General features: G+C 47.7%; 1 protein-coding gene across 2 annotated transcripts in view; it reads right to left on the reverse strand.

Moving 5' to 3' along the window:
• Positions 1-22,690, reverse strand: part of LOC119436803 (uncharacterized) — a 125,674-nt gene that overhangs the window by 6,587 nt on the left and 96,397 nt on the right. For both annotated transcript variants that reach the window (XM_037703793.2, XM_049659997.1), the window contains exons 17-18: positions 18,736-18,808; positions 12,151-12,254 (exon numbers count right to left, since the gene is read on the reverse strand). In XM_037703793.2, the coding sequence (XP_037559721.1) occupies positions 12,151-12,254; positions 18,736-18,808 (177 nt within the window). The remainder of the gene's footprint in view (positions 1-12,150; positions 12,255-18,735; positions 18,809-22,690) is intronic.

Genomic DNA, 22,690 nt, shown 5'->3' on the forward strand with positions numbered 1-22,690 from the left:
GCGGGTAACTTCAAGCAGCCCCGACCATCTTTACGACAAGCCAAGAATACGACACGGGTGACGTCAGCAGCCGCCCGTCTGGTTCCTGTCGACGAGGAGTTGCCAAGGGGATTTAAGGAAGAACCCGCCCATTGTTAGCTAAAAGAGTCTCCACTAGCTGCCCAGTCGGTCTGATGCGCTCTTACAGCTACATGTACGCTATTATCCACTATCTGTAAATATTGTATAAAGCTTTTCGTTTCTTCTTCGTCTGCTTAAAGAGTCCGTCTCTCGTCCTCCACCCCGAAGTCACAACATCGCGTACCGGGCCGTGTAGTCGGTAGCGACTGCTATCCACTTATTTCCGCAGACAGAGAGCGGGAAACGGTCAAGAAGGTAAAGACCAACCCTAAAAAATGGCTCCGATGGTATGTCAAGGGGTTGAAGGCGGCCTGCTGGGAGTACTGCTGGTTTCTTGCGGTGCTGGCATTTTTCACAGGAAGCGACTTAACGGCAGACGAACAGTAAATGCCGGGCCAAAAGAAGCGATGTAGAACACGGTCATACATCCTAGAGACGCCAAGGTGACCCGCGGTAGGAGTGTCAAGTAGCTGTGTGAGGACAGTTTGATGCATGTGTGCAGGAATAACCAAGAGCAGTTCAGGACCGTCAGGGTGCACGTTGTAACGGTATAAGACGCCATCCTGCAGCACAAACATATGCAGAGAGGGGGAAGGTGTTTCAGAAGTCAGTCAGAGAATGACGTCTCGCAAGTAAGGGTCACGGCGTTGCTCATCTCCGATGTTCTGAAACGCCGTAAGTGACAGCACGCAGGTATACTTGCAACTACCGGGAAGCTCCGGTGGGTCTACTGGATGGCGCGACAAGCAATCAGCATCTTCATGCAATCGGCCGCTCTTATGCACAACTGTGTATGAGTACTCTTGGAGTCGTAGAGTCCACCGACCGAGACGGCCAGTAGGATCCTTTAGGGATGAAAGCCAGCATAAGGCATGATGGTCAGTGATAACTGAACAGCCGATCGTACAAGTAGGGGCGAAATTTACCCATTTCCCAAACAAGGGCAAGGCACTTGCGTTCAGTAATGGAATAATTACGCTCCGCTTGGGACAGAAGATGGCTAGCGTACGCAATAACACGGTCGCAACCTTGCTGGTGCTGAGCCAAAACAGCGCCGATTCCATGACCGCTGGCATCGGTTTGAACTTCCGTTGGAGCGGTCACGTCAAAATGGGCTAGAACTGGTGGTGAAGTGATCCGCATGGTAAGCTCAGCGAACGCAGTACCTTGTTCTGGGCCCCAGACAAAAATCGTGTCTTTCTTGAGAAGTTCTGTGAGAGGACGTGTAATGTTAGCGAAATTGCTTACGAACCGGTGGAAGTATGAGCAGAGGCCCACAAAGCTTTGAACGTCGTTGGCACAAGTCAGCAGGGGGAAATTCTTGACGGCGCGAACTTTCTCTTGATCGGGGTGGACGCCGGAAGAATCGACGAGGTGGCCGAGCACAGTTAGTTGCTGGCGGCCCAAGTGGCATTTTGATGAATTAAGCTGAAGCCCAGCCTTGCGGAAAACAAAGAATTATCGAAAGACGCTCGAGGTGCATGGCAAAAGTTGGTGAAAAGACAATAACGTCATCGAGGTTGCACAGGCAGATTGGCCACTTAAAACCGTGAAGGAGAGCATCCATCATACGTTCAAATGTAGCCGGGGCAACTGATAGAGGCCATCAGGTGTAATGAAAGCGATCTTTTCACGGTCCATGTCGTTAACTGCAATCTGGCAGTACCAGGAGCGAAGGTCTATCGAAGAAAAATATTTTGCACCATGTAAACAATTGAGGGTGTCGTCTATCCGTGGCAGGGGATACACATATTTTTTTGTTACTTTGTTGAGATGGCATTAGTCGACGCAGAAGCGCCAGCTGTCATCCTTTTTTCGCACGAGCATGACTTGAGAAGCCCAAGGGCTGCTAGAAGGCTCAATGATATCTCGGGCAAGCATCTTGTCGACTTCCTTCTGTATGACTTGGTGCTCAGTAGGGGAGACGTGGTAGGGCCGTCGGTGTATCAGGCTAGCGTTGCTGGTGTGTATCCGATGTTTCACAACAGACGTTTGACCCAGTGGCTGGTCATCGAGATTGAAAATGTCCTGGTACGAGGCGAGAAGGCATTGAAGTCTGTCAGCATGGTGGGCCGGAAGGTCAGGAGCGATCATTGTTGCGAAAAGTTCTAAAAGTCGGGTTGTAGGGCCCGAACCAGCAGAGGTAGACGACGCAGTATCACCAGATAAGGCAGAAATATGGTAGTCGGAAGCCGGGGCCAAGGTTGCAAAGGACGAGCGGGGCAGGAGTTAGGACTTTCTTTAGGCACGTACGGAGGTTCGAGTTCATAACCGATGTGTGTGCTCCTGTGTCAATAAGTGCTGTTACAGGTATACCGTCCACGTCCACGTTGATGAGGTTGTGATGGCCAGGCAGTGTAAGCAGAGGAATTTTGGGTCGGGTCGTAATGGCAGGCTCACCTCTCGGAGCTGCGCCTGTAAGTTTTCCGTGGAGTGGCGGGAGTAAGGAGACGGAGAGCGACGAGGCAGAGGTGAGCGGGAAAGAAGAAGGGGAACGGTTTGGTCGTGCGGGCAGAGATGTTGGCGCGTTGTTTTCTTCAATGTGTGTCGGCGGGCGGGGATTGCCAGGCAGGTGTCGGGTATTTCGATAGCTCGGCCAAGGCTGCGAGTTCCAAGAACTGCGACAGTGGCGAGAAATATGTCCGACGCGTCCACAGCAGAAGCAGATAGGCCTGTCATCAGAGGTGCGCCATTCCTCCGGGTTTAGATAAGGAGGACGAGCGTACGAACTTCATGGTAGATCAGGTACGCCGGGTGAACGGTTGTCGAGTCTGTGGACTGGGCTAAGTGAGTAGAGCCCGACAGGCCAACTCTCGCCGTACAACGGTCTGAATGAGAGATATTGTTGCGTGGGAATCGTCTGGGGCGCGAAATCTGGGAAGGAACTGGAGATGCAGCTTCATTGATTAATTTGATTGATGTGTAGTTTTTATTGGCACAAAGGCCAAATATGGCCAAAGAGCACCTTGCAGGTAGTGATGAGTAATCAATGGTTTGTTAATAAATGAAGAAATGAGTTAATAATGGTGGATAAATGTGGCTGTAAAGGGGCCTAAAATCAAGCGCTGTAAAATACTTAGAATATAAATATACTAAAATGATCGCAATGATTTGTGACGTGTGCTATGATCATAAAATATTTGTGATGAAGAATACTTAGCATGACATGCAGGTGACAGCAGCACTAGTACCTCACAGAGCCCTTGGGGGCAAGGGATGGTAGGCATGTGCTTACAAATATGCTTGTATTGTAGCTGCAGCCTCCAAGAGGAGGTAGTGCTACAGGTATCCGGGCCAAATGACTTTTAAGATGTCGGTTTCGGCTAAAAATTTCACTACTGTTTGAAAATCGGAAAGCGGTTCATTGCTCAGAAAAATGCTGGGTGTAAAGGTAAGCGGTAACGATATGCGAAACGGAAGTACTTTTTCCTCTCTGCTTCTACTTCAGGGCACTCAAGAAGAACATGGAGGACTGTAAGGCTATTGCTACACTTAGTACATGTCGGAGGATCGCTTCCAGTCAGTAGGAAGGAGTGAGTACCGTAAGTATGCCCTACTCTTAATCTACAAAGAAGCACTTCCTTGTGTCTTGCTGTTCTCTCAGATATCCAGTTCCTTAGTTTTGGCTTGATAGTGTGTAGCTTATTTAATATTTCAGCGTCCCACTGTCCCTGCCAATACTTCCTCAACTTATGGCATAAGAAGGGCTCAAGGTCTGTAGCTGGTATGGGTTCATTTACGTCTGTCTCACTAAAAGTAACTAACGAAGCGTTTTCGTCAGCAGCTACATTGCCTTTTATTCCTCTGTGGCCAGATACCCAACATAAGACAATGCTTTGGTTTTGCACATATGCTGAGCACAGTGAGGTGTATAGCTCATTAAAGACGAAGTTTGTGTGTCTTTGGAAGCTCATTAGGGCTTTTACAACACTTAATGAGTCTGTGAATATGATAGCCTTATTGAGATTGTCTGCTTTATATGCTTCACCGCTGAAAGTATTGCGTACGCTTCAGCTGTGAAAATACTTTGTTTGGATTTAGAACACCAGACGTTGAAAACGACGTTTCCGAGGGCTGCATATGCGACACCAGATGATGACTTGGAAGCATCTGTATAAAATTCTGAGCGGGAATACTTCACCTGAAGTTCAAGGAAGTGCGAGCGTATGTGTGCCTCAGGCGAACGTTTTGTTATTTCGACAAAAGAGATATCGCACTCTATGGTCTGCCATTCCCACGGCGGTGGCAGGCGAGTGGGAGCCATAAGGGTATTTTCTGCCAGTGGAATACCTATTTGTTCTGCCAATGCTTGCAAGCGTAGGGACAAAGGTGTTCTAATAGCTGGGTGGTTACGATGAAGTGTGGCAGTGCAGAAGTCCTTAATAGTTAAATGGCATGGATGCTCGGTATCTGATTTTACCTTCACGTAGTAGGAGAAACAGATATGTTCTTTGAAGATGCAGAGACCATTCATTAGACTCAACACAGAGGCTTTCAACGGGGCTTGTCCTAAAGGCACCTCTTGCCAGACGAATACCAAGGTGGTGGAATACCAAGGTGGTGCCCTAGGATTCTTAGGGCACTGCATGTTGCAGAATGGTACACCATGGCACCATAGTCATGGCGCAAACGTATGAGACTCCTATACAAACTAAGGAGACATCTGTCAGAACCCCAGGTTGTGCGTGACAGAAGCTTCAGCAGATTCATCGTCTTCAGGCACTTCGTTTTCAAATATTTCAAATGGGACATCAATGTTAGTTTAGAGTCTAGAATGACACCTAAAAATTTATGTTCACGACTCACAGATAGGCGTTCGCCATTAAGATGAATAACGGGGTCTGGTAATATGCCTTTCTTATTCCAGAAGAGAATAGACATACTTTTCTGAGGGTTTAGTATAAATCCGTTCTCGTCCACCCACTTAGACAGCTTATTCAAACCAAGTTGTACTTGTCGCTCGCAGATAGCCAGATTACATGATTTGCAACAGATTTGCAACATCATCCACATATACAGAGTAAAACATTGCACATGGTATGATTGTATGCAGCGAGTTCATTTTTACGACAAAGAGGGTACAGCTTAGCACACCGCCTTGTGGTACACCAGTCTCCTGTGTAAATGGACGGGATAGGGCGTTACCGACTAACGTGGAACGTGCGATTGGAAAGAACTTCGAATAACGTTCAGCATGTTGCCTCGGACTCCCATACCAAACAGATCACGGAGAATTCCAAAGCGCCATGTAGTATCGTATGCTTTCTCCATGTCAAGAAATACCGACAAGAAAAACTGCTTGTGTACAAAGGCATCACAGATGTTAGCCTCAATGCGAACCAGGTGATCTGGTGATGATCTACGTAACGTTCCCTGAACCCACATTGTAAGGGGTCTAGTATTTTATTACAGTGTAGACCGCTTATAACGTAAGTCTCCGGAGTCTCGAATATCTGCACTATAAGCAGTACCGCACTATAACCAAAACAACGATTTTCAAGCCCTGCACGTATGCAAAACATGTAGACCAAGCAGCCGCGCGTATCCGAGAATCGAAGCGTACGACTGGGAGTTTTGCATCCGTTTAAATTTACAAACGTTGAAAGGTTAATGTCCAAGTACCCACAACCCTCGCATGAAACAGACAAAGTAATAATAAAAAAAAAAAATTGTCTCAGTTTCACCCGAAAGGCGAAGCATCAATTTCGCTAGAAAATTCATAGAGAGCTATAAGGAGTAGGGATAGTAGTTTTATCGGCTGCATAAACTTGACACATTCGCTTACTAACTGAATTAACAAGCGTGGTGTCAACACGCACAAGCAAACATGAATAGACTCGATGACCGCAGACCACCACTGTCAAAACGCGGGCGTGGGGAAATGCAGCTGCCGCAGCGAGCGATGGTTCGTGTGGTCTATCGCTTCAACGGAAACTGAGCGGCGTAAGCACAGCGCATATAAAGGTCAGAGCCGTGTGGAGATTGCTTTCAAGATACGGTGCGCGCGCAACACCGACAGCCGGCACAGGCGCGCACGCATTTGTTGGCAGAGTAGAAGCCGCTCCCCCCCCCTCCCCCCATCCCTCCCTCCCTCCCGCGCTGCCTTCCCACTTTGCTCCTTTCGCGTGGGAGATTGCGTTGCCAGTTCCCCTTACGCCCGGCCATTTGCAAGATACACATTTGGTGCTGCAGCACAGCGTCGCCCTCCTTCCCTCCCATACCTCCACGACCTTTCGTGCGATGGAAGTCGTGTTTGCTCTCAGCTGTGCGTTCGCTCTCCGTGAAGGCGCGCGTCCCCCACGCTCTTTCACTTGTACATACGGCGCGCGGCGACGATTTTATCGCCCTTGGACTCATGCTCCACGTCTCATGCTCCTCCTCCGCATCAGCCTCGTTGATCGAGAAGCCCATCGGTGGGCGCACCTCATTGAGAAGCGTGCTCGCTACCGCCCTTGTCGGGGAGATTTTCCCGTGGAAGCCGCATTATAACCGGTATTTTTGTCTCACACGGCTGCACTGTAAGCGGTATGCGTCTACATGGAGTGCTATGGGAAAATTAACGGGAGTGTGGAAAGACCGTACTATATCCGGTCCTGCACTACAAGCGGTTACGTTATAAGTGGTCTATACTGTATAACCAAAACAACTATTTTATTGCGATAATGGACACTCCAGGCGCATTTCTGCCGTTACTGTCACCGTGCTCTAGGTTCCGTATTCCCATACAAAATAAATTAACAAGCACGGTGTCATGTGCGCACAAGCAAACATGAACACATCTCGCTCGTTGATCGCGGAAACGAACTGCCAAAATGCTCGAGTGACGAAGCGCGGCGAGCGAATTGACCTTCGTGCTATCATGCCTCTCGCTTCAACGCGACCTATAAGCAGCGAAAACACGGTGCGCGGCAGACTTTTCCCGTCGCAGATTGCTTTCAAGATAGGGCCAAGGCGATAGTATCGCTGAAGTGGATCATCGCAGATTACGTCCTGATTCGGTCCACTGAAACCGTTACGCATTGCTTTGCTGGCGAAAATCCTCTCCTTCTGTTTGCGCCAGTCCCGAACGCAAGTTTCAGACTCTCCGAACGCCCGTGATGCGGCCCGATTTCCGTCTGTCTCCACACACATGATCACTTTCCTTTTAAATGCGGCATCAAGATGAATTCGGTACTTCATGCTGATAGAGCAGACGCAGAGGACGTGAAGACAGACGGTAGGCTATTGCCTAAGCATATGTACTGCAGCACATGGAGGAAGCTACAGTAGCTAGACTCGAGAGTAGCTAGGCTCGACGCGCGTGCGAAGCGGCCATTTTGAAATGCCAACGGCTATATGGTAACGCAGCTTTAGGGTCTCGATTCTAACGCGCACGCAATTTTTGGACCTGTTTTATCGAAAAAAAAAGTGGGCGTTATATTCGAGTAAATACGGTATTTGTGGCTTGAGGGGAGCGTTTGCCGTCTAGGTTGACTGCCGAACTACCAGGCAGCCACACTGCAACCGGTATTTCGTGTCCCGCAACTGCACTATAAGCGATACACGTATACAGTATAGACCACTTATAACGTAACCGCTTATAGTGCAGGACCGGATATAGTGCGGTCTTTTCAGACTCCCGTTAATTTTCCCATAGCACTCCATGTATACACGTATCGCTTATAGTGCAGTTGCGGGAAACGAAATACCGGTTACAGTGCGGCTGCCTGAGAGTACGGAAGTCAGCGGAGACGGCGAACGCTTCCCTCAAACGGGTGCCCCAAGGAGTACTCGAGGAAGAAAGAGAGGCGAAGTGGAGGAGAAGGGCACGTGGTGCGAACGAACAGCCAGTGAGGCTGAAACCAGAGTCTTGAGTGCGAGTCGTGAAATATCACGGCGCGCATACCGAGCAAGGGCCACGAAACTGCCAACGCCGGCCAAGGCTCGCTTCACGATAACGGCAGTAAACGAAACTTCAGGAGGGAACGGGCGGCGCCGACACGGCACGGCGAAGGGCGCACGCGGAGACCGTGGAATGTGAGGGAGGAGGGCAGCAGGGAAGCGGTTTTCGCCTCGGCAACTCCGCCGCTTCAGTGGCTCCCCTCGACCTCCCTTGTAGCTCCCTCACTTTCGACTGTCACCGTGCGCGCCCGCAGGCGCCGCCGCTCCAGCCGGCCCAGCGCCGGCTCCCCGACGTCTCGTTTTCTGCCGTTATCGGGAAGCGGGCGTTTGCCGGCGTGGGCAGCTTCGTTGGCCGGCCTGGGACAGCGCCACTGCTTCCCTCTGCGCCGTAGCCGCAGCGTGCAAGGTCAACACGTGACTAAAAAGTAGAGGAAGCATAAAGGAGAAGGAAGGGTTCACTGCCATTTTTTACGCGTGGCTACTGTAGCGTGGCTGAGACGTCGGCACGTGCACGCATGTTCTGGCGCAACGCAGAATCGGCGACCTTGCCATTTGAGAGAGGGTAAAATTTCCGCCGCGTTTTTATTTCTTTTTTTTTTGTTCGCGCGCGACATTGGGGGGGTCTCTCCTAAGCTTTTACTCTATGGCAGTGCTGGAGCAATGCCGGTCGGAGGCGCCGCTGCGTGATTTGGTTCGAATTAACGAGATTCGACTGTAAATTGAATGCAAACATTCAATATTGAGTGTACAGATATCATCCCAGGTCAAGTACGTGAGCTCTCTGTATTGCTTCCAGTCGGCTGAGTCTACCTTCCACCTGGGAGCATGTGGGGTACATTCCTCTTGTTTTGCACAGTTTAAAACAATGGGAAAGTGGTCGCTCGCGTATGGGTTCCTAATAATGCTTCACTCCAGATACGGAATAAGTGTACTCGATGCTATGGTTAGATCTATTGAGGAGAATGTTTTGTGTGCAAGACTAGAAAGTAGGTTCCTTCTTGTTAAGTAAGCAGGCACACGAAGAAAACAGGAAATTTTCTATAAGGCGCCCTCTTTCATCACAGCGACAGTCTCCCAACAGGGTACTATGCACGTTGAAATCTCCTGCAACTATATAGGGCTCAGGAAGTTCGTCGATAAAGTTCTGCAAGTCTTTAGAACTAGGAGGTATATATATAAGGAACTAATTGTAACTAATTTATTAGATAGCACAGCTCGGACTGCAACTGCCTCGAGAGGCGTTTGCAGCTGTAATTGCTAAGAGGCAACGCCCTTATCTACTATAATTGCAACACTGCCGGACGCGTCGTCACGGTTTTTGCAGTAAATGGCGTATTTCCGGAGAAAATCGGTATGTGTAGATTTAAGGTGAGTCTCCTGGACACACAGCACCTTTGGGTTAAACTTATGTAGGAGTTCTTTAACGTCATCAAGGTTCTGCAGAAGACCTCTGACATTCTATTGTAAAATTTCAGTATCCATTTAAAAAAAAAGAAGTTTGTGCTGTGTATCTAAGAAGATTGCTTAGCTTACAGAGCCCTTCCTGGGCCCCATAATGCGGGGTTTGTCTTTTTTGCCGCGGTTCTGAGACTCGCGGCGGTCCTTCGGCGCTGGCTGCACTGTCTGGCTAGGATTAGTGTCCATTGCCTCTTGAGAGGTGCTCGACGTCCGCTCTTGTGAGCGGTGGGGTCGTAGTGAAGGCTTCGCCTCAAGAGATAAAGCCTTGGAGCCCACCAACCTGGAGGTTGATAGACCCTGCTTCAGAGGCGGCGAGGCAGTGCTGGCTGCTGTCGCCGGGGGGGGGGGGCTGGTGGCACGGCCGCGGCTACACTCTTTGTGGACCGGGCAGGTGCTGGAGTCTGCTGCGGTGCTGCCCCCTTACGCACCGCATCAGCACACTTTGCAGTATGAAGAAATGATACGCGCTTTCGTGCTTCTTGGAAGGAAATGTTTTCATTTACTTTGAGTGTGATTATGTCTTCTTTCTGCCACGTAGGGCAAGCTCTAGAGTAAGCTGCGTGTCCACCGTCACAGTTTGGACAGTGGAGTGCGCCATTGCAATCATCTGAGGGGTGATCATGGACACCGCACTTCGCACAGGTTTGTTGGTCCCGGCAGTTTTGAGAACCGTGGCCATACCTCTGACCCTTGAAACATCTCCGAGGATTCGGGAGGTATGGTCGAACTCAGACTTTTGTGTATCCTGTTTCTAACGTTTCTGGCAGCACATTAGATTCAAAGGTTACGATCAGATGTTTAGTTGGAATTTCTTTGTTTTCCCGTTTGATAATGATTCTCTTTACTATGGTAACGTTCTGTTCCTTCCAGCCCTCTAGGAGCTCTTTCTTGGTCAGGTTCAACAGATCATCGTCTGAAATCACTCCTCTGCTTGTGTTCCTGGAACGATGTGGAGTCACAGTGAGGTTCACACCACCGCATAAGACCAGATTTGAGAGCTTGGCATGTTGTTGTCCATCGCGGACCTCGAGTAAGAGGTCGCCGTTTGCCATCTTTGTAACTTTATAGCCAGGACCAATTATTTCGGTGAGAGTTTTCGCAACAGTGAAAGGTGAAATAATTCTAACGGTCTTTTCAGGGTTTTCACTGTGCATGACGTGAAATCGTGGGAAGGTTTCTTTGTGTTGGCCAGAAATTTGCAACATTTCTTCGGTGCGCCTTCTTTTGTTAATGGGGCAATCAGGTAGACAGGGGAAGGACAATAGATCCATAAATAGTTTCTCAATTTCGGCGGCTATGCCAGCCACCCACCACCGAGCCCAACAAGGGGACACTACGAGACCCGAAGGAAACGCAGATGCCAGCTGTACATAGCTACTATAACCTACTATAATAGACCCGAGGTGGGATAAACTACACCAGATTAACCCTTGCTCCCTGGAAAATTGGAAGTAAAACAAAGCAAAAAGAAGACAGGAGAGATGGAAAGAGAGAGAGAAAGACGAAGGTTGGAGGGAGAGAGAGACGAGAAAAGGCAACTACTAATTTCCCCCGGGTGGGTCAGTCTGGGGGTGCCGTCTACGTGAAGCCGAGGCCAAAGGGGTGTGTTGCCTCCGCCGAGGTGCCATGAAGGTCCAAGCACTCAGCATTGGCTCAACCCCCAGGATCCCCTTACCCCGGACACGGCTAAGCCGCGCACGGTTAGACGCGGGAGGGTCCAACCATCGTGTGCTCGGGTCCGTGGTGTCGCAACACACCAAACACCTGCTTACGCAGATGCCCCTGCGGGGGAGATGCAGCTTCAATCTCCCGGCGGATGATTCGCACAATACTGTCGGATGCAGCCTGCGCGGGTGAGAGATGGAGGTCCTCGCAGGTAGATGTTGCAGCCGTATTAGGAAAGCGAGAAAAGTTGTGAGCAATAAGACGGCTTTTGACTTCTTCGAAGCGGCGGCATTCAGCAATGATGTCCTGCGCTGTCAAAGAATTCTTGAAAACAAGGAGACTAAACGCCTCGTCCGCGATGCCTTTGAGGATGTATCCGACCTTTTCTGCTTCCGGCATCTTCTCGTCAACCTTGCGACAAAGCGCAAGCACATCCTGAATATAAGTCACATAGGACTCAGTGGAAGTCTGAACTCGGCAAGCAAGGTCTTTCTGCGCGGCACGCCGACAGCCAACAGGCTTTCCAAACAAATCAGTGAGCTTTTGTTTGCACAATTCCCAGCTGGTGAGCTCCTCTTCGTGGGTCTCAAACCAGACGCGTGCCGTTCCCGCAAAGTAAAATAGCACGTTAGCGAGCATAACGGCCTGGTCCCAGTGATTGCTCGCGCTCACCCGTTCCGGAAAAGGTGCCAGAGTCGTGCGGTTGTACCAGGATGACGGTGGGCGCGGGTGGCGACGAGCCCGAAGCAGTCTCGCTTTGAGCTGGCATGGCCGATGCAGCCAAGGTGTGCCTGCTGCGTAAATCTGTTGTGCATCTGGGATACCCTGCACCTTCCCCCCAAAATGTTACGGTGAAAGAGAGGTTTTAATTATATTTACAGAATATTTACAAAGCGCCCATCGGCATACAAGGCATACAAGACGCAAAAGCAGTCCGCGCGACATCAGAGAGCGTCGTCGTCTTCTGTATTGTCCTCAGCGTTGTCTCGAGCATTGCTTGGTAACATTATATACAAAAAATCTCACCTCCTTCATTTTGTTCACACTTGCCGGTGACAAGTTCTCGATTTCACTGAACAGTGACTGGAGATGTGGGTTCTTGCACTCCTTGACTGCCAACGGTACCCCTTCTGTAACGATAACCAAACACTGCCTATGATATTCTGCACAGCAATAAGGCTCATAGGCACACAATTCAACTAGAAGAACACAAAACATTGCAAACAGAATTGAAGAACTTCAGCAATACAACCAAATACACGACAGTGTAACTGAGCATTTTCATCCAGTAAAAAATGGCCAAAATTGTACCAATGTTAAAGCAACTCTCAGACAAACACTAAATTAGTTCTGAGTGGTATTCTTAAAATACACTATTTTCATTAAATGGGCACAAAGAGGTGAAATAATAGAAGAGACAATGGAGGCCAAACTTCAGATTTTTGAATTTTGTGCCAAAACACTAGTGCTGGGATGTCAGTATGGTGCTGAGGATTTCAAAGTATTTTCTCATATTTGGGTCGTTTCCACACAGGGAAAATTATCAGTTCATTCTCTGGCTCATTTAGAATATAATGCAGTCCATCTTCACCAATGAACGTTTAACTAGACCTGAGCAGACATTCAAAATTCATGACGTTACAACGAGCCAATGCGAGAACTTAAAGGTGCACTGTTACCAGTTTTTCGTTTAAGCATCTTTCCTTGCTTAACAAGCCTCCCTTCATGGGACGGGTGGCTATTTTGCTGTTGCAAAAGTGAAAGTTACTAAAACAACTCAAGTTAAATTCTCTTTAGTGTGCCTTTAAAGCTACTCGTGTTGTGCAGGGTTGGAATGGGGTGCGTTGGGATGGATGGATGGATGCTATGAGCGTCCCCTTTGAACGGGGCGGTGGGTTGGGCCACCAAGCTCGTTATATTGCCTAATGTTCACCTGTCATTAAAGAATTTTTATCACCAAACTTTGTTTTTGTACGTTGTTTGTCATTTCCTCTTTTCTTCCACCAATCTTCCAATCGCCTCTTACTAACCTCTATTGTGGACATGATTACTTTCCCCCTGCTCGCGCTGAACCCAAGGGCTTCAAGGAGGCCAGAGGTGCCTAAATTGACCGCTGGGCAGATATCTTCACATTCTAATAGAACATGCTCCATCGTTTCCCTAGCTTTACCGCAGCAAGCACATGCTTCTTCATTGTACCTCGCTATATAAGTGCGCGTTCTAAGGCATCCTGATCGTTTCGAAAAGTAAAGAGCTTCCCTTTGAGTTATTGTAAATTGTTTCTTTTCCGATTTCATTTTTTTCCTCTTGAGTAGTTACTCATAGAAGGTTTCTTTTCCATTGCTGCCACCCATGAAGCGTACAATTTTGAGTGAGCAACAGTTTTATAAAGTGTCAGTTTTAAAGATGAAGGCACCATGAAAAAATTTCTGTGCAAGTACCCTAGCATGCGATTAGCATTAGTGGCTATACATAGGCAACATGCTTGTGCCATGACAGATTATTAGTGATATGAAGTCCAAAATATTTGTGAGAGCTTAGTGGGCGAAGGGCAGCATCGTTCAAGAAATATGCGCACTCGTTATTAATCAGAGTCCGACGTGATATGTGCATATATTTGCATTTACTTACGTCTAATTTCGTTAGCCACTGAATTGCACCAAATGGATATGCTGTGAAGGTCGTCGCGTAGCTTAGCAGAATCTGAGGGGTCGGTAATTTAAGGTCTATGTTGAAAATAAAGAAACGGGTCACGGGTTGAGCGCGTGGTATTGAGCGCGTGGTATGTGCATGCTTTCAGACTGCGAGTGACCCGCTGCACTATATGGAGGTGACGCGCGTTCACTGCATATGGCATTAGTGAGTCACAAAATTGGTTATTATGAACCTGTTTCCACTGCAGCAGTCGCAGCTTGCATGTATACCTGAAGACTGTCAAAAGGTATGCCTACATAGTTGTTACAAGCCAACACCACCTAATATAAGTGGTGTTGCACCAGCACGGGTCACCCGGCATATCATGTTGAATGTATACAAGACGAAAGAGAGAGAGAGAAAAGAAAGAAACTAGTTAAACGAGAGGACGAGTGCTCACTCACAACTGAAAGTTATTACGAACGAAAATCAAGTAATATATATATCAAAATATATATCACGTACATACATGCACACACACCCCCACACACACATGCTGCAAACTGCTGCAATCGTGCTACAAGGTGTGCGTACATTACAACACCGCCTTTCCATCCTGCACACACAATGAGCGAGTTTGCACTGCTGTTCTCTTGACAAGAAAACGATTAAAGATGACCAACCGACTAATGAACTTTTTTAAAAGTCTACAAAGATAGATATCAAATTGTCTCAGCCTCTCTGACTTTGCGCTTGACGTTCTTTGTTGCCATGTTACTTGCTATACCGGTCTCGTACTTGCTGGTAAGCTTCCTAGTTCTTTTCCTGCACTGCTTCAGGAGACGTTAAGAATACATTAAGTGTCAATAAATTTCCACTCTATGAAAGTAAATTGCCAGTTTCATCTTATCTCCGACAGCCAAAATCATAGGCATGCTATATTTATTGTCTTAGAAAAAATTGTGCACCTAAATCTAGCATGCATCTGATTTTATACAATGAATCCATAAAAACTGAATATGCGTTAGATTCAGGGGCACAATTGAGGGTAAATAATCTAATATGAAGCAGCAGTGTGTATAAACATGTTTTCAGCCCTGTCTTTTAGTTAAGCCTGCCAGATAATACAATGAATTCTATTGGTCCCATCAAGGTTAATTAACGGAAGCCAACTGCAGGGTTCGTACACAATATTTGGCTGGAAATTCAAGGACATTTCAAGGATTTCAAGGATGCAAAAAGGCAGAATTCAAGGAGTGTTAGCGTAATTTTATTTCCTCACATGACTTAGGAAAGGAGCCCTATTTTCGCATTAATTTCTCTTTCAAGAGCTGTTATCTCCGCTTCTTTTTCTTTGGCTGTTCGACGGAAACTGTTTGCCTTGACAAGATAAGTCAGGTCATTTTTTGCTTCGGCGTCTTCCGAAAAGCGATCCGCTGACTCCTGCAAGCACTTCAGAGTTTTTTGGAGCTTTGTCTTCTTCTCTTGCATGCTCTGTAGCTCTAACTCGAGTGCTTTTCTCTTCAAGGTTACCTGTTGAGCTACAGCTTGCTTCTTCTGTTTGTCCATGTATAGTGCATACCTATGCCTGGCTTGGCGCACTGATGACTTCAGTTCTTTCGACAGTGGAACGTTGAGCAGCCCACCGTAGGTTTTCACGGCCTCGCAGATGACTCGTTGCGAGATATACGAGAGCTCTGCCATATTTTCGACCGCGATCTGCTTGTTTACACTGAAACCTCTTTCTACTGAAGCCTGCCCATGGCTAAGCAAGAGAAGGACCTTCAGTACTTCCCATAACATCGAGAACGCCGGGTCATGCTTCAAAAGGCGCACGAAGAGAACGTCAAGGCGTTCATGGTCTCTTTCATAGTTTTGCAGTTCATGCAGTTTTGCAGTTGGCAGAACTGAATGTACTGTGCACACACAATATCTCTCTTGTGCTCAGAAAGAAGCTTACTGTCAATTAAACAGTTAAGAACAACTTTCAGCTTCCCAAGGCACATTTCTGTCTTCGCCATCTCTCTGGGGCCGAAACATGACAACCCTCGAACCAGAGGGTACCTAAGAGGACTTCTCTCCATGATTTTCAGGATCATGTTCACAATGAACTTACGACACTCGCCCCTAAATTCAAAAACACACTTGGTACTTGCTTTTCCGCTTTTTAAGATCTTCTCAGCCACACGTCCAACGTCCACCTTCTCAAGTGACGTGTAATTGGCAGTATCATGAACATCAATTCGCAGCAGTTTCGTGATGCTCGTGGCTTCTGTCAATACCGAGCGCTTCACGAACCTTGCAAGGAGGCTCCTCAAGACAGTTTCAAGCTCTTTTGCTAAAAAAAATGTCTTTGGAGAATCACTCTGAAAAACAGTCAAAAAAGGCTGCACAACCATTGCAACGTTTAGGGAAAAGTTCAGTTTCGCAAGAGCAAGCTGGCCCTTTAGAAAAGCACTGATGTTCTCATACGCTCTACATTTCGGCAAGGGTAGCCTATGGTCGCTCACTGCTTCGGTGTAGTGCCTCAAATGCTCCCACATAGCCAGGGCTCTCTCCAGTACAGGCACGTTCTCGACCCAACGGTGGGGTATGAAAGGAAGTGGAAACAGCTTGCTCCCTGTTTCTTCAACAAAATCTTCACGGCGGGCCGGTGCATCATGGAAGAGTGAGAATAAGCTCGACAGAAAGGTGTCAACTGACCAGCTTGTCGCATGCATTCCTGCTTTGTAAGCATTATGCACTGTGTGCAAGCCACATGAACCAATATCCAAGCACTGAACTTGAAAGTCATTCTTCATGTGCTGCTGCAACTTGTTGAAAAGACTCCAGTTGACATTCGGGCCGTCCATCGAGAGCTGCACAATCCTGCTCAGGAGAAAGGACGCGAGTGTTTCCGTCAACTTCTGCATAAGGTCGTCCGCTGTGCTGTGACCCATGAATGTTGAAGTCAGATATCTGGTTGTCACCTCACAGTTATTCCACAATCTGACGTGAACATCAAGTTGTTTTCTTTGCAGGTATTCATTCAAGGTTTCGTCAAAAAGCACAACAAAATTGTCAGACTTCTCCATCATTTGTTGTACTTGCGAAGTGAAAAATGGGCGCAGACCGTGGCACGCGACGTACGCGCACTTTTTCTCAGAGCAAGTGAAGCTTCTCGCGACCTCGCTATCCGGAAACATCTTTTGGAATAGCTGGGAAATGGATCCACTGGAGCTGTAGGAGTAGTGCGAGGACACAACTTTCATCGTCCACAAAATCTCGGCTTCGATCACGGAATCAAGCTTTCTGCAGTCTTCGTCAAGTGACGCAGCCCGAGAGGAAGTTGCCGTGCTTTCACGCTGACAAGCAGCCTCGGACGACAGATTTGCCGCTTGCATGAAACTTGCGACGGATGAGCATCCCTCACCTGCTGCAGCTTTGGATCGGTGCTTCGAGCCTTTCTGGTGGCTCTTCAAGGCAGATTCCCCCATCGTTGCAATGTCGACCATCTTCTGACATAATGCGCACATTGCTCGATAAGGATCGCTTGGTTCCGGTCTCACCCAGTGACGATAGTCCGTATGTTGCAGCCACGCAGGCTGAAACTTGCACTTCCCGCCTGGCATCTTGTTAAAGTAAACACACAACGCAAACGCGAACTTCACTGAAATGGCGCACACGAGGCCGACAAACGGCCCGACTATAGTACCTAAAAGAGCGGGTGTCGCGGTAGCACCGAGTGTGATGCCTGCCGCCGCCGGCCGCTTGGTGCGCTGCACTTCGAGACTGTGCCAGACCATGCTGAGACATGGGCGGACTTCAGGCAAGACACGACGAGTCTCCCCATTTGCCCGGCGATCTGCCTCTTATGTTCTTGTCCCAATCCGCAATACGTTCGGGGTCTGCGGACACGCTGGGTAATGAGATGAGCCGTTTCTTTCCGCGTCTCTGGGAAATCGCGGTTTCGCGACCGGTTCAAAGTTTCTTTAGACAGACGAGTGCACACATAGATGCAAAAAACCCACTCACAATAAGAAAAGACTGCAACGAAAGCGGCAGCAAGGCGAGAAATGAACTACGTAGCAATCGACGCGCAGCAATCAACGCATCGCAAACGAACGCGAGTCGAACACCGCAGGATTTAACATGGTGCCGACAGGCATCGCCGTCTGGTGGTCCGCGGCGGCAGGCATCACTGCCCGCGCCACCGTCCCGCGTTGGAGACTCTCGGTGGATGGCACACTAGAGTATATTCTAGGCACTATATGCAAGCCGAGTGAGCGATATGTCTTGCATTGGATTGGATTTCCAATGCATATTAGTTGCCAGACGACGTAGGGGCTGCGAGATTTAAAACCGAAACTTCCTGATGTTGCCCTTTAGTCAACACAGCTTGTTTTCATGGGCATTCGTAAGCGAAAGGGCCTTAAATATCAGCATGACTTGCGGAGGTACATCGTTAATTTCCTCTAGCGGAACAAATCCCACGGGATTTTCAAGGATTACAAGGAGCTCACGGGTATTCAAGTAGTTTCAAGGGCCCTTGAACTTATACTGTCAATATCAAGGATATTCAAGGATTTCAAGGGGCTGTGCGAACCCTGCAACTGTACAAAACTGCAGTACTTGCCTGCACAACAGAATCGACAACATCCATCCAAAATTTAAATTTACTTCCGTGTCCAATTCAGTGAAACTCTTCAACCTCACGGTCAACACGTCGTTTGAGCATAGGCTACTAGGCACCCAGCCGTTTTCAAGATGACATAATGCAATTTAGTAGTATTTACCACATAGGGCAGCCCATGAAATTCAGTACTCGGTGCCCCAGTTTCTATTAATGTGCTGCATTTTCTGCCAAGATTTCTCTTGTTCATGTGCAGTGATTCAGACACACATCAGCGCAAACAATCTAAAATTACACATGTTTTCACTATGATGTATGTGAAACATTGCAGGCTTTCGTCTAAAAAGTATGACTGGATGACTCACCTTCCGCAAGATACGGGTGGGCTAGCAGATCAGATATGGAAGGTCTTTGTGATGGTTCAAAGCGCAAGCACTTCTGGGAGGGGGAAAACAAAAAACCGACCTTGAAGCAACTTTTAGCTAACTTCCACAAAAAGAAAAAGAATTTCTCCATGGAATGTCACTGCATAGAAATTTTTACTCATTAACACTTAATAAATTTTACGTATTTGATATATAACCACATAACCTGACTGTCTCAAGCCAACCATACTTTCTTCCCAGTCTGTTGCCTGTAGTGCAAGCCCATTTTAATAGTAATGTACACATAGCAAACTGGCAACAGAGAAGGTATCAGACAGAATGGTGCAGCATAAACAATTACATAAACAAATTTGGAATTGTTAAATAAAGTAGGACTACAACAGGTGCCAAATGTAAGAAGTGTTGTCAGCAGTGTTACAGAAATCATGGCTAGTGAGACTATCGTGAGTAAAATTCACCGCTCGGTGTTTTTAGTTAACATCAAATGTGCGTGCCCAGCTGACATGATCTACATTCCAGAGTTTGAACCCTGAAATGCAATTACAAACTTAGTCTTGCAGAATAAAATTTTGCCTATGTGGAAGAACGTACAGCATTTACAGCCACCGATAGCCAATTTCTGCAAATTATGAAACAATTTAATAAATTTAACTTAAAAAAACCTTTGATTTGTAAATGCAACTTCTCTGAATAAAGTACTAAATGCAATATAAAATTTGTCCCACTTTTCAAGAACGCTTGCTTTATCACTGACCAGTGACCTTTCTCATGTTTATAAATATTGTCACGTACGAGTTTGTACCGCTGTGGACAAAATGACGTTGGTTGGGGAAGAAGAGGCTGAAGTGTCTCGGAGCTTGGTAGACGGTGTCACCCTGGCCACAGAGCTACAACCCTCTGTATATATTGTAAATACATATATTTTCTCTCCGTAACATTTTGGTGGAGGTGCGGGGTAATCTCGCCACAAGCCGGCCCTGGATCTTCGCAGCGGGCGTCACATCGGTTCCGCTGTTATGGCTACTGACGCTGCCTCCGACGCTGACGCTGCCTCCGCTGCTCAGACACTGGCGGAAGTGGTACTAACCCAGCTACTTCACCCGGGAATCTTCACTGGCACTGGCAAGGTCGACGTCGAAGACTGGCTGACGTCGTATGAGCGTGTCGGTAAGCACAACAAGTGGAATGCCACACATTTGCTGGCCAACCTGATCTTTTACTTGGGAGGAACCGTGAAGGTATGGTTCGAGACGCATGAAACCGAAATTACAAGCTGGGACTCCTGCAAGGAAAAGCTACGCGATCTTTTCGGAAGGCCTGTGGGACGTCACATGGAGGCCAAGCAAGAGCTAGCGTCTCGTGTCCAGACACCAACCGAATCATACGTCGCGTATATTCAAGACGTTCTGGCTCTCTGCCGTAAAGCGGACGCGGACATGCTAGAGGCCGATAGGGTTGGACACATCTTGAAGGGCATCGCAGACGATGCGTTCAACCTCCTGCTTTGCAGGAACTGCTCAACGGTTGAATCCATCATAAAGGAATGCCGGAATTTTGAGCAAGCGAAGAGCAAACGCATCGTACAACACTTCGACCGACTTCCCAATACGGCTGCCACTTTCTCCTGCAACGACCCTCCGGCATCACATCCGCCTGCCACGCCAAGCTTGACACAGGTCATCCGCCACGAACTTGAGGCTATGGCTCCAAGTTCTCACTGTCCCCATACGCACGACAACATGACCATCTCGCTCATTCAAGCTGTTGTCCGCCAAGAAATTGCCAACATGGACATCCAGTCTGCCATCCGCCCACGTCCCACCCCTACCACTCCTGTCATTGCCTCTGCTGCACCTCGCCAGTCGTTCCCGAGTCGATATCGGAACCCATCTGAGTGGCGAACACTGGATGACAGGCCGATTTGCTTTGCTTGCTCCCGGGTCGGTCACATCTCCCGCCACTGCCGTAGTAGCCGCTGGTAACAATATTTCCAACTCTCCGTAACAATATTTCCAACTTCTAACCTGGATTAAATGTTCTTATATACCGATACCTCTGTAAGGGCTGCACTTTTATTTCACATTTTTGATGTGCGGTCCTGTGTAAGGGCAGCACCTCAAAATTTGGTGAGAATGGTGCCTGCGCAGCCACAGACTTGTGCACACCCTGGCTCTCGCCATCTAGTAGCAGCATGCCAAAGTACACAGCGCGCGAGAATTTGCCAATGCATGCGCGCTGCATCGGGGCTCTGAACGCAACTGCTTCCCCTGTTGGAAATTTTTCTTTCCAAATTTTGGGCTGCCAAGCTGAAGGTGTGGCTTTTACACAGGTGCAGCTCTTACACGAGTCTATGCGGTAATCAAGATCTAAAATTATTGCTGTGATAATTTATTATGCAAAGTAGACTGAATTTATTGCTTTTTAACTAGGTAGGTATTGAAGTATTGCAACATATGCTCCAAGTGAATGACAGGGCATATCCTGGACTTTAGCCCCTTGGCTTCTGCCCGTTTGGCGCTCTGCCACGCATGATGTTTCCCGCCGCATTTTCCTGCTTCGTTCAGCGTGTTCCATGCTGTAAGAACATCACTCTAAAATCTAGTACAGACATTGCATTTACAAAATGTCTGGTTAATTTTTTTCACAAAAGGCTTCCACATCATATGCAGTAAAAAAAAAGTATAAAGTGGGTTTAAAAAAGTTTAAAATGTGCAGGAACACGGAGTGCAGCTTTGCGTTTTTCGTACTCAGAACGCCTCTTGGACTTTGATTTGGCCCTCGAAAACTAACAACAGCCTTGTAGGGTTCTGCTACACAGTGTTTGGTGGCATGTGCTGAGAAAAATGAGCCCACTTGCAAGCCTTTAAGTTATTTTCGAGCCTGGTACTCTGGCTGCAACGGCTACAACAACAGAGCAGAGTCTAGCGAGCGGGAAGCTTTCCATTGTATTACTATAAACTCCTGCTGAAAGTGTGCACAAGTAAGTTCATCTAGTGTGTGAATACCAAAACTAGAAAATAGCTGGCAATGTGCAGCCATTGTGAAAAATTAGCTGAAACATCCTACCTAAAAGCAGCCTGCTCAGCGCCAGCCACCCGCACTTTGGCCTGTTATGTCTGGCCGGCTCAGCGCCTGCCGCGGAAGCGAATGGGTTAACTTTCAGAACAGAAGTGAAGTCCTCTTATAAGAAAATGCTTTTAAAGCTTTAGATATTCAGTGAGCCACTTATACTTCAGGAAAATATTCAAAAATGACTACCCCAGTTAAGAAAACTGGCTTATAAATAGTTGAAATTGATGACCAAAATGCTCAAATTTCAGCATGCCATTTCATAGCTTTCTGAGGATTTAAGTCAAAGTACATAGTACCTGTATTTGCACGCTTCTAACACGTATCTGAACCCTATGCGTCCCTGAATCGATTGCGCAGCCAATTTTCGCGGGCTTAAAGAAAATGAAAGTGTACCCGAATCCAACATGCACTCGATTTATACAAGAATATAGCATGCCCCCATGTTCGCGATCAGACATAACAAAAAAAAAAAAAAGGCGATCATCTTTCGAGACACTATTATCACTTTCACAAGATTTTACGAGACTCTGCATCGGTCTTGCAGAAATATGTGGCCGAGAGCATTCCTGGCACTCTGCACAAAGAGCGAGCTTGGCACAGCGCCAGAAATGCTGGTGGCTATATACGCCAACGCATCCGGTGCAGAGTCGCACGAAATCTCACGAAAGTGATAGTATCTCCGGAAGTGATTGTAATTGAGCACAAAACCAACCCACAGCAATGTTCAAGAAAACGTGCTCTGCCACTGTCTCGGGATGGCAATGACACTGCATAGACAGCTCCGACAGTACGCAGTTGTCAACATCGAGAATGCAGTTTTGGTTTCGTATCCGATTGTAACGCGCAGGCAATTTTCTAATCT

The sequence above is a fragment of the Dermacentor silvarum genome, chromosome 1 (genome assembly GCF_013339745.2).
Source record: "Dermacentor silvarum isolate Dsil-2018 chromosome 1, BIME_Dsil_1.4, whole genome shotgun sequence".
Classification (NCBI taxonomy): Eukaryota; Metazoa; Arthropoda; class Arachnida; order Ixodida; family Ixodidae; genus Dermacentor; species Dermacentor silvarum.